This window comes from Arvicola amphibius, chromosome 9, assembly GCF_903992535.2.
Source record: "Arvicola amphibius chromosome 9, mArvAmp1.2, whole genome shotgun sequence".
Classification (NCBI taxonomy): domain Eukaryota; kingdom Metazoa; phylum Chordata; class Mammalia; order Rodentia; family Cricetidae; genus Arvicola; species Arvicola amphibius.
Genome location: NC_052055.2, coordinates 123,239,186 through 123,253,019, shown reverse-complemented (window position 1 = coordinate 123,253,019; position 13,834 = coordinate 123,239,186). Strand labels below are relative to the sequence as shown.

At 56.8% G+C, this 13,834-nt stretch overlaps 1 protein-coding gene across 1 annotated transcript; it reads left to right on the top strand.

Annotated features, from left to right (window-relative positions):
- Positions 1-2,445: 2,445 nt before the first annotated feature.
- Positions 2,446-12,411, top strand: Brd2 (bromodomain containing 2). The gene is given in 27 exon segments (XM_038343210.2): positions 2,446-2,853; positions 4,910-6,120; positions 7,317-7,620; positions 8,206-8,343; positions 8,658-8,796; positions 8,906-8,943; positions 8,945-8,989; positions 8,991-9,038; positions 9,040-9,093; positions 9,095-9,124; positions 9,218-9,592; positions 10,026-10,094; positions 10,096-10,149; positions 10,298-10,369; positions 10,371-10,462; positions 10,464-10,551; positions 10,658-10,711; positions 10,714-10,794; positions 10,796-10,831; positions 10,833-10,858; positions 10,860-11,106; positions 11,108-11,128; positions 11,130-11,310; positions 11,501-11,526; positions 11,528-11,591; positions 11,594-11,630; positions 11,722-12,411. Coding segments are annotated over 26 exon segments (2,478 nt in total). The 5' UTR covers positions 2,446-2,853; positions 4,910-6,094; the 3' UTR covers positions 11,855-12,411.
- The last annotated feature ends 1,423 nt before the right edge of the window (positions 12,412-13,834 follow it).

Genomic DNA, 13,834 nt, shown 5'->3' with positions numbered 1-13,834 from the left:
GGTTCAAATCCCAGCTCTGCTACTTAGCAACAGTCTGATCCTGGACAAATGATTCAACATGCCTTTCTGTGATTTCACCTGAAAAACGGAGGTGATGCCAGGTGTGGTGGTGCACACATTAATCCCAGCACTTGAGAGGCAGAGGCAGGGGGATCTCTGTGAGTCCGAGGCCAGCCTGGTCTACACAGAGTTCCAAGCCGGCCATGGTTACATAGTGAGACCCTGTCTAAGAAACACGCCCATACACCATCACCAACCACACAGCCTCCACCTCAGGACGAAATCTGTAATGAAGAGATGCAGGGGATCACATGACTCACAATCATAAAGGAATCAGTTTAGTTTAGGGATCAGGAGTAGGCAGTATTTGGAGATGTTGCCCTTTTGGTTTAAATGAAGAGAAAGCATATCCCAAGTAGAAGGAACACACGGAAAACACTGAGGCACAAAAGAACATCCCCGAGTGCACACATATCTGGGAACATGCTCCACACGTGGGGTACGGGGCCGGAGAGGGCACTGCCTGACATCAAGCTGGCGGGCACACATCTGGGAACCTGCTCCACGCGTGGGGTAACGCGTGGGGTACGGGGTCGGAGAGGAACTGGCTGACATCAGGCTGGAGGGGCACCACATCTGGAACCTCGCTGGGGTAGAGGGTGAGGCTGGCAGCAGGAAGCAGACCTTTCGACACACAGCATTTTAAATTTTTATTGTGTAATGAGAAGCCATGGAGAAACTAACAAATACAAGGAACAGGAGTTCTAGGGAAGGCAAGCACATTTGGCACAGGCCAGGAGGGAAAGCCCAGAGCGGCGCTATCCAAAACACACCAATCCCACCGCTGGGGAAGAAGCTCAGTGGCCGGGCACTTGGCTGACCACAGCAAGGCCTTCTATGAATGAGATCATTTCTGTCATTTACAAACTGTGCCGCCTCGTGGGACAAGCCACTAACCATATGTGGCTACTGAGAACTCAAATATGTGAGCTAGTGCCACTATGCAACAGATTAAATTGTATTTAGTATTGATTTAAATTCAAATTGCTACATGGATACAGGCTACTCCAGGTGATGGAGGACAGGGTTGATACCCTGGTTATTTAGGGACACAGTAGCTCTCATCAGTAGAGAGTTAAGAAACGGTAACATTCTGGCAGATTTAAAGTTGTGAGGAAAGATAAGACTGACACTCCCCACTCCAGACCTGGAAACTTGGAAGCTGCTGTCGGCTAACACGGGAGATGTGCAGCCCACATCATTCTGAGTAGGCCCAGGTTATCAGAGCAGGAATTCTTAATAAGGAGTTCTGCTCAGGAGAACTCTCTGAACTAACGGCAGAGTTGAAAGGCTTGTCATTAAAGATGACGGTGTGGACGCAATCCTGTTAAACACCACAGGAACAGCTACCTGAAGGGCCTGGGGGAGACTGGAGAGGGACTAGGCACAGGCAATGCCAGGGAGGAATCAGAGAAGTGGTCTGGCTGTTCAGAGTTGAGAAAGAGTGTTTACTGGCAGGGCACAATATTGAATGAGTTTTCTTTCTGGCTAAGAAACCAAAAAGGACAGGAGAAATAACTCTAGGTTAGCAGAGAAGCTGATCAGGTCAAAGGCAGTTTCCTTAAACTGAGAACACCCTGGTAGAATGAGAGAAACATGGTTCAGTCTACACAGGAGAATGCAGGTCGTCTGTCGGTGGGGAGTGAAAATCCGGACCATATTCTTGAAAGGCAAAAAAAAAAAAAAAAAAAAAACCCACGATAGAGCTTCACACCTTAACTGCACTACATTTAGCGACCACCCTACTTTTTAATAGGATAAAAACTGAGGGAAATTAAAGGAACTGGTATGGCTAGCGACAGAAATGTAGAGCACAGACGAAGTCAGGAAAGAACCATGATCAAAAAGAGGCAACAAATTTCGCAGTGGGGAGCATTGTTCACAAGGTCTACCTGCACAAGATCGGATGGAGCAAAATGGTGGCAACTTCGCAGAAGGCAGAATTCAGGTATTGCAAGTCCATAGAGAAAAGCAGCTTAAGGGACTCGAGAAACCCCACCACTCCCGATTGAAACGTCAGACAGAGCTCATCCGGGAGACCCCCACCGTTTCAGGGAGGCCCGCCCAGCAGCCAGGTCCACGGCCCGGGCCCGGGCCCGGGCCCGGGGCCGCGCGCATTCCGGCCTGAAGGCGCCAGGCACCGCCCCAGGCCGCGGCCGGAAGTACCGATCCCGCCGCGGTGGGGAAAAGGCCGCCGAGCCACGAGCACGCGCGCTCCCGCCCCACCCATCGCGCGCTCCCAGCCCGCCCAGGAGGCTCGCAGCGGCGGCCTGCGCCTGCGCACTCCGGCTCTCCGTCACCCCCCGCCCGGTCCGGTCACACCCTTGCGCCTGCGCTGTGAGTGGTTCGGGGGCTGTGGCAGCCATGCTGAACCCGTACCGAGAGGCGAGTGGGGGGGAAGGGGTCGACCGCAGGTGCGCAGGAGGCCGAGGGCAGCGAGGCCTGGGGTCTCGGGACACAGGCCTGGGCACGCGCAGCCCCCGGGACCCCGTACACGGCCCTCGGGGGCGTTCGGAAACGTTCGGAAAACTCGCCCTCGTGGCCGTGGGGGGGGTTGGGGGAGCAGACACGTGACCCGGCCCAGCCAGTCCGCGTAGTGCTGCGACGTGGCTGGCGCGGCCCCCGATGCTTTCCCCCACCCCCAGCGGCTAGGGAAGGGAGGGGCCGGGGGCGACGCCCCCTCCCCCAACGCCGCCTCGGCTTCCGGGGGGGTTGACACCCCGGATTCCGTGCTCCCCCCCGGCCGGACCGAGGGCGACTTTGAAGCCCCCCCCCCGTGGCTCCTGGATCCAGGTGAGCAGGGGCTCCCCGGGGCGGGGACGCCGGCCGTCGTATCAATGCATAACTAAAGGTGGGGAGTGGGGCGCATTCTTGGGGTTCGGGAGAGGATGGGGGGAGACTTGTCTTTCAAACACCTGACAGCCAATGGGAGTGGGACCGGGGCCAGCCCGAGAGGGCCACTGGGGGGGAGGGGAATGGCCAACCCTCGTGCCTACGTACCCACGGAGGGCACAAGGGGGCGAGGGTGGCGTTGTGCACCCTTCTCTGGTCCCCTGGGGGTCCGGGAAACCTGCAGCCAGGTTGAGAGGGGGTCCCTTCTGCGGGCTGAGGCCAAGTGGGGGGTGCTGGCCCGTGGGAGCGCGAGCTGGAGCTGGCAGCTGGCTGGTGCAACCGATGTCGTCCCTGGCGCCCGGCTCCCCGCTCCCCGGGGAGCCCTTTGTGTCGAGGGGAGCAAGCTCGCCGCCGTCACATGGCGTGCTGCAGGCACTGCTTCGACCCTTAGCGAGTGTGTGTGCTTTTCCACGCGGACACGGCCTGTGCGGCCTACTGTGGCAGCCACCTGCCTTCGTGGGCCCTGCCGGGTCTGCCTTGGGGTGGGTGCTGGGCGGGGGGGGGGGGGGGAACGCGGAAGGGGTGGGGAGCTCGCTCGGGACCGGAACGGCCCTCCGGTGCGAGGTCTAGGGTTTCTGGGGGTGGCGTGCTGTGTCGCCACCTCCCTCCCTCCCCCCTCCCGCAACAGTCGCCTCCTTGTGCGCTGCGGGGGATGGGAAAGGAGAGAGTTACTTTCCAAATTACTAAGCTGCAGCAGCAGCCTCCCCTGTGACTCATGTGGGGGCAGGGAGGGCTGCGAGCCACTGGGCCCGGTGACTTTCCGGAATGCGGGGCGGCGGGAGCCTCGTCTGGCCGTCCTTTGCCTAAAGCCCCGCCGTTTCCCAGCTCCCGAGCTTGTCCCCACCCCCACCCCACCCCTGCCGGGCCCGGGTCCCGACCCGCGCGCGGCCCAGGCGCAGGCACGCCACTCTGGAGGCCGGGCCGCTAGGGGGAGGGGAGCCGCCTGCAAAGTTGCTGTGTCATTGCCCTGCTCGCCGCAGCCGCCCGGGCGGGGCCGCGCGCACTCGGGCGACCCGGGCCTGGGCCCTGGCGGGGAGTGGAGGGGCCCCGCTTCCAAGGCGCGCTTCCCCTGCCGGGGTCTGCGCTAACCTGGCGGCCCAGAAGACAGCAGCTTGGCCGCCATGTTAAATGCAGTAACCGAGGTTCGAGGTCGAGGGCTCCTGTGGAGGGAGGGTGACTCGGGGAGGGGGAACCCGCCTGCCTTGCAGCCCCTCACCCACTCTCACTTCCTTGCCCAGACGAGCACACGAGTCTCCCAGGGGACGAGGAGGGGCTGGGGAGCAGCTCAGGTGGCCTCTGGCGGGCAACCCTTGACTTCCCGCGGGGGGCACCAGCCGCTCCAGCCAGCTGACCTTGGGCTGTTTATTGCTACCCGAGTCCCTTGGTCCCCAGATACCCCGTCCAGCCTGGGGGAGGGGGCGAGACGCGCTCACCAAAATGGCTCCTGCCCTCCTCGGAGGCGGCCAGCAAGGGGGAAGGAGGGGGAGGCTGCAGAGCGGCGCCGCCGCTTCTCGGCTCGCCCTCCTCCCTGGCGCTGCCGGTGCGAAGAGCGCTCGTGGGGAGGACCGCCGGCCGATGGGTGGAGGGGCGTCCGTGCGCCCACGCGAGGGCGAGGGGGCACAGAGGAGCCGCTTGCTCGCCCTGGGAGCGCGGCGCTTGCCGCCGCCGGCGGGGAAAGAGAGAGGTAGGGTTTCAGGGCAGGTGGATGCCGTGGGCTTGTGTGGCAGGCGGTGCGAGTGAGGTGGCAGAGGCCGGGGATCGCTCGCCGCGGGGCAACCCGGGCTGGCCGCGCTCTTTTGGGCTGGTGTTTAAGCAGCGCCTGGCCTTTGTCCCGATGGCGCCGGTTCGGGGGAGGCGAGGGTATTGCGTGCCGAGCCTAGCAACGTTAGACTGCGTCGCGGGGCTGCGGGAAAGCAGGCCGCTGCTCCTAAGATGGCGTCTGTCCTCCTCTTTTCAGGTTCTCTTCTGCGGCCCAGCAGCCTCCCGCCGGCCCCGCCCGCGCGACCCCTCCCTCCCCGCGCCGCCGACGGCGGAGGCGCGATGGCGCGACCAGCCTGCCCCGGGCGATCGGCGGCCGCCCCGAGCCTGCAAGCCCTGGACCCGGCGGGACCTGGAGGTGGGGAGACGCGGCGCCCGCACGCCCTTCGGCCTCCCTCGCTCCCGGGAGTCGCCGAGCCACAGCGCAGCCAACTGGCTGGGAGACATGGCGGGCTGCCCTTCGCCTTGGCTCGCTGCGGCACTCCACTGCCGGGCGATGGACGCCTTGGAAATGGAGTCTGTGACGTCACCCCGGAGCGAACCAATAGGAGCAGCTCCCGCGAAGAGGCGGCCCGGCCTCCCAGCCTCTGCTTCCTCACGCGCGTGAGCGAGCGAGCACGCGCGGAGGGGGCGGGGGCCGCCGCCAGCCGGGTGGCGCGCATGAGCGGCGAAGCTCCGCCCCTCCGACTATATATAAAGCGCTGGCGCGGGGCTCGGCGGCGCCATTTCGCGCTGGAGTGGAGCAGCGTCTAGGACGGGCTGGAGGATCCTGCCTGCCGACCCAGAGCTTCGCGGGCCGGCGAGCCAATCCGCGTCCATCCGCCTGCAAATGGCCTCAGCCCCCGCCCGCGGCCGGCCCCGGCGGGCATTGCAGACCCCGTAGAAGCCCCCGCAGCTCCCCTTTCTCGGGCCCCGCCCCGCCCGCGGAGTCTGTCCACCCCTCCACTCCGCCCTCGGGAGGATTTCAAAGATGGAGGCGGCGGCTCTCTGAAGCCCCTCTCGGTGTTCATCCGCCTCCATCGGAGATCTGACGCAGCGCTCGTTGCCCCCGGCGGCCGCGGCAGGAAGACGGGGCCCCGGTAGACCGGCAGCGGGCGGAATTGACGGCGGTGCCGCGGATCGGAGACTGTCGGGGTTTGCAGATTGTACGCCGGCCGGCAGAGGCCGCCGCCATTTTCCGGCCGCCGCCGCCTGCGGAGCGCGCCAAGCTGCCGGAGTTGCGCGGAGGGCGGCGCAGGAGACCGCGATCGCGGCGAGGCTGCCGTCGGGAGGGCCGGGGAGCGCGGCCTCTCCCCCGCTCCCCGGGTTATGCTGGGCCCGGCGGTGAGCGGCGCCGAGGCCACCCGGACTTGACGCGGCTGAGCGGCGGTTCCCCGAGGTCAAGATGCTGCAGAACGTGACTCCCCACAAGTACGTCTGCGCCGCCGGCCGGCCGGCCGGGGTGGGAGGGGGGCGGCGTTCGGGGCGGGCGCGCTGCCGCGCCGCAGCTGTTGACGCGAGCTCGCGGAGGGGGCTGCGACGGTTTTGGAGCGGTGGCGGCGGCCCAGGTACTGCGTCGGAGCGGCCTGGCGGTGTTCGCGCTGCTGCGGCCGCAGGCCCGTTCGGCCAGACCTAGTCGGACCGCTGGGTGGGGGTTGTGCGCGGCTCAGCCTTGACTTTGTCATCGTGTTTGTGGGGGTCTCGCCCACTTCAGTGTCCGTAGTTGCCATGGTGACAGCTTGAGGGTTTGTTAGCGGGATTCCCACGGAGTAGAGACGGTCCCCCGGAGGCTTGGTTCTTGGCTGCGTAGATAAACCTTTCTCTGACCGGCGCTTCTTTTCGGTGGCGGTGGGTGTGTTTGGGTACCGCCGAGCTTCGTTCAGGGAGGAGATGGATGGATGGAGCGAAGGGTTGGCCCAGTGCTCCTCTGCGGATGTAAACAATGAGCTCTGGGTGTAGTGTCGCGGGCACTAGGGAACACCTGGTTAGAGTACCACCGCGCCCCCGTTGGCCTTCGGTCTCCTGCCGCTGGAGCTGCTAGCGATACTTTGTAGCGGGACGTGCTATCAAAATTAGGGCTTCCTGACCTTGACTGCGGGGTGTGATTTGAAGGAGACTTGTTTTAGGGAAGCCTTTAGGTCTGGCCGATATTTCCTTGTGTCTTTGGGTTAGACTGGCTTTTATTTAACTCGAAGATTGCAAAACATACCAAGATGAATTCTTAGGTGTCGTGTTTATGAAGTTTATTCCCACCCCTTTTCTTTCCTCTGTTCACTGGCTTCTCTGTCTGAACCACCATGGCAACCATTAGGTCCCTAGCGAGGATGAAGCTTGGCTTTCATAGCTCCACCTATTTTGCTTCAGATTCCTCCCCATAAGGCTTGAGTTGTCATGTGACATCTTGGTTTTTGTGTTTATTTTAACCAACTAGCTCCTGAAACTGGAGGATGTAAGAGCTGGATGGAGATGGGAACAGCTATTGGGAGTTAGTCGATTTCTCCCTGCGATTTATTTTCATGTGAACCTCAGACAGCCAGAGCCCGAGTTTAGGGATGCATACTGCGAGTTAGCAACTTTTTCATCTTTCATGCCTTCACCACATCTAATTCTGCTTCCCCTTTTTGCAGGCTCCCTGGGGAAGGGAATGCAGGGTCACTGGGGCTGGGCCCAGAGGCAGCAGCACCAGGGAAAAGGATTCGAAAGCCTTCTCTGCTATATGAGGGATTTGAGAGCCCCACGATGGCTTCTGTACCAGCTTTACAACTGACCCCTGCCAACCCACCACCCCCCGAGGTGTCCAATCCCAAAAAGCCAGGGCGGGTGACAAACCAGCTGCAGTACCTGCACAAGGTGGTGATGAAGGCCCTGTGGAAGCACCAGTTTGCGTGGCCCTTCCGGCAGCCTGTGGACGCTGTGAAGCTGGGTCTGCCGGTGAGTGAGAGGGTGGGCTGGGGCAGGTGTGGGGGTGAGCAGGAGCGCGTGATTGGGGGTGTGGGCTACCTAGTGTAGGTGCTGCGGCCCCTAGGGAGCTCCCATTCTCTTGAGGACAAATAGCCACCAGAGTTCTGGATTCTTGGTCCTTTGTGCTTGTTATCTCTATCTTGGCATCTCTCATTTTGCCCTCCATGTGTCCCTTCCTTAACTTTTGTGCCCTGGCTCCATTTTACAGATTCCCACCCCTGGTTGGGAGAGGACCACGGTGGCCAAAATTCTTAGCTTCTTCCTTTCCCTCATGCAGCCCATGGATAGCCATCCCCAGAGGTAATGTCACAGGATGGGAAGCTTCCAGAGTGGGTGGGAGGTGGGTGGCTAGAGAAAGGTATTAGGGACTTCCTAGTGGGAATTAAAAGATCTTACTCTTAATTTTTCTGACCCATAGTTTCATTGGGGCCGCAGTGTGGGAAATATTCCCTTAGTGGCTAGGGTGTGCGTGCAGGTGTGTGTCTGTCATTCCTGCCAGTAGTTGCCCTAGAATAGGCATTTTCCATGGCTTTGACCTGGCGTATCTTTCTTTAGGATTACCACAAGATTATAAAACAGCCTATGGACATGGGTACTATCAAGAGGAGACTTGAAAACAATTACTACTGGGCTGCCTCGGAGTGTATGCAGGACTTCAATACAATGTTTACCAACTGTTACATTTATAACAAGGTAGGCTGTCAGCTTTTTGAAGTGTTCATGTTATGTTTGCAAGAGGCAGTGCATTTGTTTGTGGTTTTAGTGCTGCTGGAAATAGTGTCCAGGTCTTCAAGGTCCTAGGAGAGCCTGACCTCCACGCCGCTGCCCTTAGACAGCAGTGCCCTGGAGTTACAGAGGATATGTTTCTCAAAGCTCTGGAGGCCTGAGAAGAGCGGGATATATAACTTATCAGCTCTGCCTTGTGCTTGCAGTGGTGATCAGGAAGGCATGGTGCCCTGGGGCTGGGAGTCCTGCAGAGATGGTAACTTGTGTGCTTGTTCCTGCAGCCCACCGACGACATCGTCCTGATGGCGCAGACACTGGAGAAGATCTTCCTACAGAAAGTGGCAGCTATGCCACAAGAGGAACAAGAGCTTGTGGTAACCATCCCTAAGAACAGCCATAAGAAGGGGGCCAAGTTAGCAGGTAAGAAGATACGGGGCCCTACGTGTGGCCTAGCTATAGGGAAAGCTATAACAGGTGACTGACTAAAGATGAGAATGAATGAAACCTATGTTCGTTTTTCCCTTCCTAGCACTGCAGGGCAGTATTACCGGTGCCCATCAGGTGCCTTGCGGTTTCTTCTGTGTCGCATACAGCCCTGTATACACCACCACCTGGAAATACCTACCACTGTCCTCAACATTCCCCACCCATCAGTCATCTCTTGCTCCCCTTCTGAAGTCCCTGCATTCTGCTGGACCCCCACTCCTCGCTGTATCAAGCAGCTCCTCCAGCTCAGCCCCTTGCCAAGGTAATATATCAGATTGTTTTGGGCGCCTGGGAGGAGAAGGTGTTAAAAGAAATGGACCTGGAGTGACCCACCTCGTCCCTCACCTTTCTACAGAAAAAGGGCGTTAAACGGAAAGCAGATACTACCACCCCAACACCTACAGCCATCCTGGCTCCTGGCTCCCCAGCTAGTCCTCCTGGGGGTCTTGAGCCAAAGGCAGCGCGGCTTCCTCCTATGCGTAGAGAGAGTGGTCGCCCAATCAAACCCCCACGAAAAGACTTGCCTGACTCGCAGCAGCAACACCAGAGCTCTAAGAAAGGAAAGCTGTCAGAACAGCTAAAGCACTGCAATGGCATTTTGAAGGAGTTGCTCTCGAAGAAGCATGCTGCCTATGCCTGGCCTTTCTATAAACCAGTGGATGCTTCTGCTCTTGGCCTTCACGATTACCATGACATCATTAAGCATCCCATGGACCTCAGCACTGTCAAGGTACCCACTGCATGGGGCAGATGGGATGCTCAGGCAGTGATGGGAACCTAAAGCAATACCCATGTCTCCTTATGGGCACTTAGTAGATTTTCATTCTGGGTGTCTTGCTATTACAAAACTGTACAAGGCAGAAAGAAGGTCACATTCAAGTCCTTGTTTCTTGCGGTAAGGATAAGATTTCAGCAGTTCTAAGAGTCGGGTTAGGGAGATGTGATGTGGGAGATGGCCTTGGTCACTTAGAAATGTTTCTTTCTAGACGTAGATCTCTCTTCAAACCTACCCCAAATCCTTGGACTTCAAACTTGAGCCCCAGGGCACAGACCTTAAGGTCATCCACCACTGTTTGTTCCAAGAGAGGGCTGCTCTTGAGTTCGGGGTTGGCAGGGAAAGATGAGTCTCTGCTGTGCAGCTTCTCATGCTGCCTCCTTCGCAGCGGAAGATGGAGAATCGTGATTACCGAGATGCACAGGAGTTCGCTGCTGATGTGCGACTCATGTTCTCCACACTGCTATAAGTACAATCCTCCTGACCACGATGTTGTGGCCATGGCACAGAAAGTTACAGGTGAGTGTGACTTGTTTACACATACCCGGTAGTTTGCTGTATGTTTGAAAATGTGTAAAACTTGGCCATTCTTCAAGTTGGAGCTGATGAGTTGAGGGACTGGGCAATTAAACAAGTTTTGTCTCCCACCTGTGTTTTTAGGATGTGTTTGAGTTCCGCTATGCCAAGATGCCAGATGAGCCCCTGGAACCAGGGCCGTTACCCGGGCTCGTCTACCCGACCCTCCTTGCCTCCTGGTTTGGCCAAATCCTCTTCAGAGTCTTCGAGTGAGGAAAGTAGCAGCGAGAGCTCCTCTGAGGAGGAGGAGGGATGATGAAGAGGAGGAGGAGGAAGAGAGTGAGAGCTCCGACTCAGAGGAAGAAAGGGCTCATCGCCTGGCAGAGCTGCAGGAGCAGGTATCTCGTTAGGCTTGGGTTTTGGTTGGGTAAGAACTTTGAAACTGTGTGTTTTTTTAACACAATTGTTTCTTGATCTTAATTTATTGTCTTTTGTCCTGTGTAGCTTCGGGCAGTACATGAACAACTGGCTGCCCTATCCCAAGGCCCAATATCTAAAGCCCAAGCGGAAGAGAGAGAAAAAAGGAGAAAAAGAAGAAACGGAAGGCAGAGAAACATCGGGGCCGAGTTGGGATTGATGAAAGATGACAAGGGTCTCTGGGCACCTCGACCACTTCAAGCCCAAGAAATCTAAGAAAGCTGGGGGTGGGCATTTCTGCTATGCTAGGCCACCCTGGCTTTGGGACTTCTGGAGGAAGTAGCACAAGTGAGGTATTTAAGACAGTCTTGGTGTTGTGTAGGTCAGCCTCTGCATCTGGTGAACTTATAGCAATTTTCTTGTTGCCCATAGGTTTGCCTAAAAAGGCCCAAAAGACAGCCCCGCCTGTCCTGCCCACTGGTTATGATTCGGAGGAGGAGGAAGAAAGCAGGCCCATGAGTTATGATGAAAGAAGGCCGTTTAAGCCTGGATATCAACAAAACTACCTGGGGAGAAGTTGGGTCGAGTTTACATAGTCATCCAAGCCAGGGAACCCTCTTTACGTGATTCTAATCCAGAAGAAATCGAGATTGATTTTGAAACACTCAAGCCATCCACACTCAGAGAGCTTGAGCGATACGTTTTATCCTGCCTTCGGAAGAAACCCCGGAAGCCCTATAGTGAGTATCAAATGGAGGGCCATCGTTTGACACAGCTCTCCAGTTCGTGAGGGCAGCAGAAAAGGGAGGTGGTGTTGTGACAGGCCACACTGGATCGTGGGCTGGCTTCATATTCAGGGAATGGAAAGAAACTTGGCAAGTTCTTGGTGGCTAAAGGCAATATAATGAGTCCTTTGCCCTTTCCTCCTAGCTATTAAGAAGCCCGTGGGAAAGACACAAAGAAGAGCTAGCTTTGGAGAAAAAGCGGGAACTAGGAGAGAGCGGGTTGCAGGATGTCAGTGGGCACTTAACTCCACCAAAAAACCACCCAAGAAGGTTGAGTGCTGGCAGACTGCTGGAACTCTGCCTTCTTCCCACTTCAGTCGCTAGGCGCATGTTCTGTTGACAAATGTTACTCTTTTGTGCAGCGAGCGAGAAAACAGAGTCTTCATCTGCACAGCAAGTCGCAGTGTCCCGGCTCAGCGCCTCCAGCTCCAGCTCAGACTCCAGCTCCTCGTCTTCGTCGTCCTCTTCTTCAGACACCAGCGATTCAGACTCAGGCTAAGGGGTCAGGCCAGATGGGGCAGGAAGGCTCCGCAGGACCGGACCCCTGTACCACCCTTTCCCACCACTGTCCCCTTGCTGTGACACTTCTTCATCTCCCTCCATAGGAGAGCTGGCTCTGCAGTGGGAGGATGCAGGGACACGGACAGAACCAGACTGACTGCTAGCCCTTTGGGGAACGACCTCTTGGGTGTAGTGTCCCTGTTCAGGATGATGGGGGTGGGCAAGGGTATGGGTGGGAGTGGGCATAGGCCTGGCACAAGGCCATCTAAGGCCATCGCTGTCCTGTTCACTTCTAAGGGCCCTGTTTTGAGGTTTTAATTTATTTAAGCTAGGTGAGGCTGTGAGGAGGGAGGGCCATGGCCCTCCCTCCAGCCTCCATGGGGAGGGAAGAAGAGGGAGCTCCTTTTTTTTTACGTTGACTTTTTTTTTCTACTCTTCCCTTTTCCTTCTACTCCATTTGGGGCCTGGGGATTTGAGTCACCTCTCCATTTGGCCCCCTGGACTATCTTTTCTTTCTCTTGATTCTAACTTGTAAATAAAGAAAATATTATTGAAGTTTTGAGTTAGTTACCTTAGTGAGATTTGTTTCTGTATTCAGAGTGACTGAAAAGAAGTGAAACTGTCTCGTTGGATTTACCATTTGGTGTTGGGAAGATGGCTCCATCAGACACAGTGCTTTGAATCAATGTCAGGTGTGCTGGGCATCATGGGTTAGCTATCCCCCAGTTGGCCCTGTCTGGGGTGTAGGAATTGATCTTGCTGGACAAGGACCACCCCTCACTGAGAGCATTCCTGTCCCTGTCTGTTGCTTGTGTTATAGTAAAAGTACATAGGTCATGCATTTGAAATGCCCCATTCTTAGTCCAGTGCAGATGAGCAGCAAAACCCTCTGACTCATTCATGCGCCTTGGCAGAGAGTTTAAAACTAGATAGGTAGGCAAACAATGGGGGTGTGGCTTAGCAGGCCAGGTCTCAGGTTACATGGCAATTATGCTGCCCCTTTGATGTTTTCAGGGTCCATAGTCCCCAAATTGGGCAACTGATGTGTGGCTTCTGAAATGAGGCCTCTAGGCTTGGCATAGTGCACCAAGGACAACTAAGCAGTAAGGTTTACAAAGGTGGGGACCAAAATACAGTGACAACTGCCACCCCGTGATACCAGGAGCAGAGTATCCACCTGGAGGTGGGGATGAGAAGAGCAGAGTCCTGAGGCAAGTTGTAAGGTGGTGGAGGAGTGAGTTGCTTTGGTCTCAGCTCTGTGCTTGGGTGATGCTCAGTTCTGAAGGAGGAGATTGGAGATTTTCCTTAGAATGGACTGAGAGTTTTTGGTTGAATTTAATCTGAAGGGAGAATTTAAGGTTTAGAAATAGATAGTTTTGGGGGGAGGCTAGAAAATGTCCTCGTTGACAATGTCTCTGCTCATAGCCTTAGATTGGTTGCCTTCTGGTATAATTATAACACTTGAAAACTGAACCCCAGCCTCCTTAAAGTGCTTCCAAATCGTGCTTGTAGTGCTGGGCGGTTTTGGTCAGTGTGTCTCCTGAGAACAACCACCCCCCTGACTGGCCAAAGGTCTGCCCTGCCGTCCCTCAATGTTTTGTAAGAACCTGGACTTGTGACTTTCATTCATCTTGGTTTCTAATGCACTTGGCTTAGATAAGCAGTCTGGGGTTGGCAGTGGAGTGCTGAGGCTGAGGGGTGCTTCCTGTCTTCCACGCCACTTGCTTTTCTGGGTTCAAGCCTGGCACTAGGAGGGGTGGGTGCCTGCTGTCCCTTAGACCCAGGCCTGCCCTCGGTCTGCATTGTCAGTGCTTCAGTGCCTAAAGGGCTGGTGGGGGATAAACCACACACTCACCTGCACACGAGCTGGTTCTGTCTACACACAGGAAGGGGTAACATTTAGATGGCAAGATGTAAGGGTGTGAGACAGGTGGTTCAGTGTATGACAAGCAATATGCCCAAAACAATTTGGTTGTCA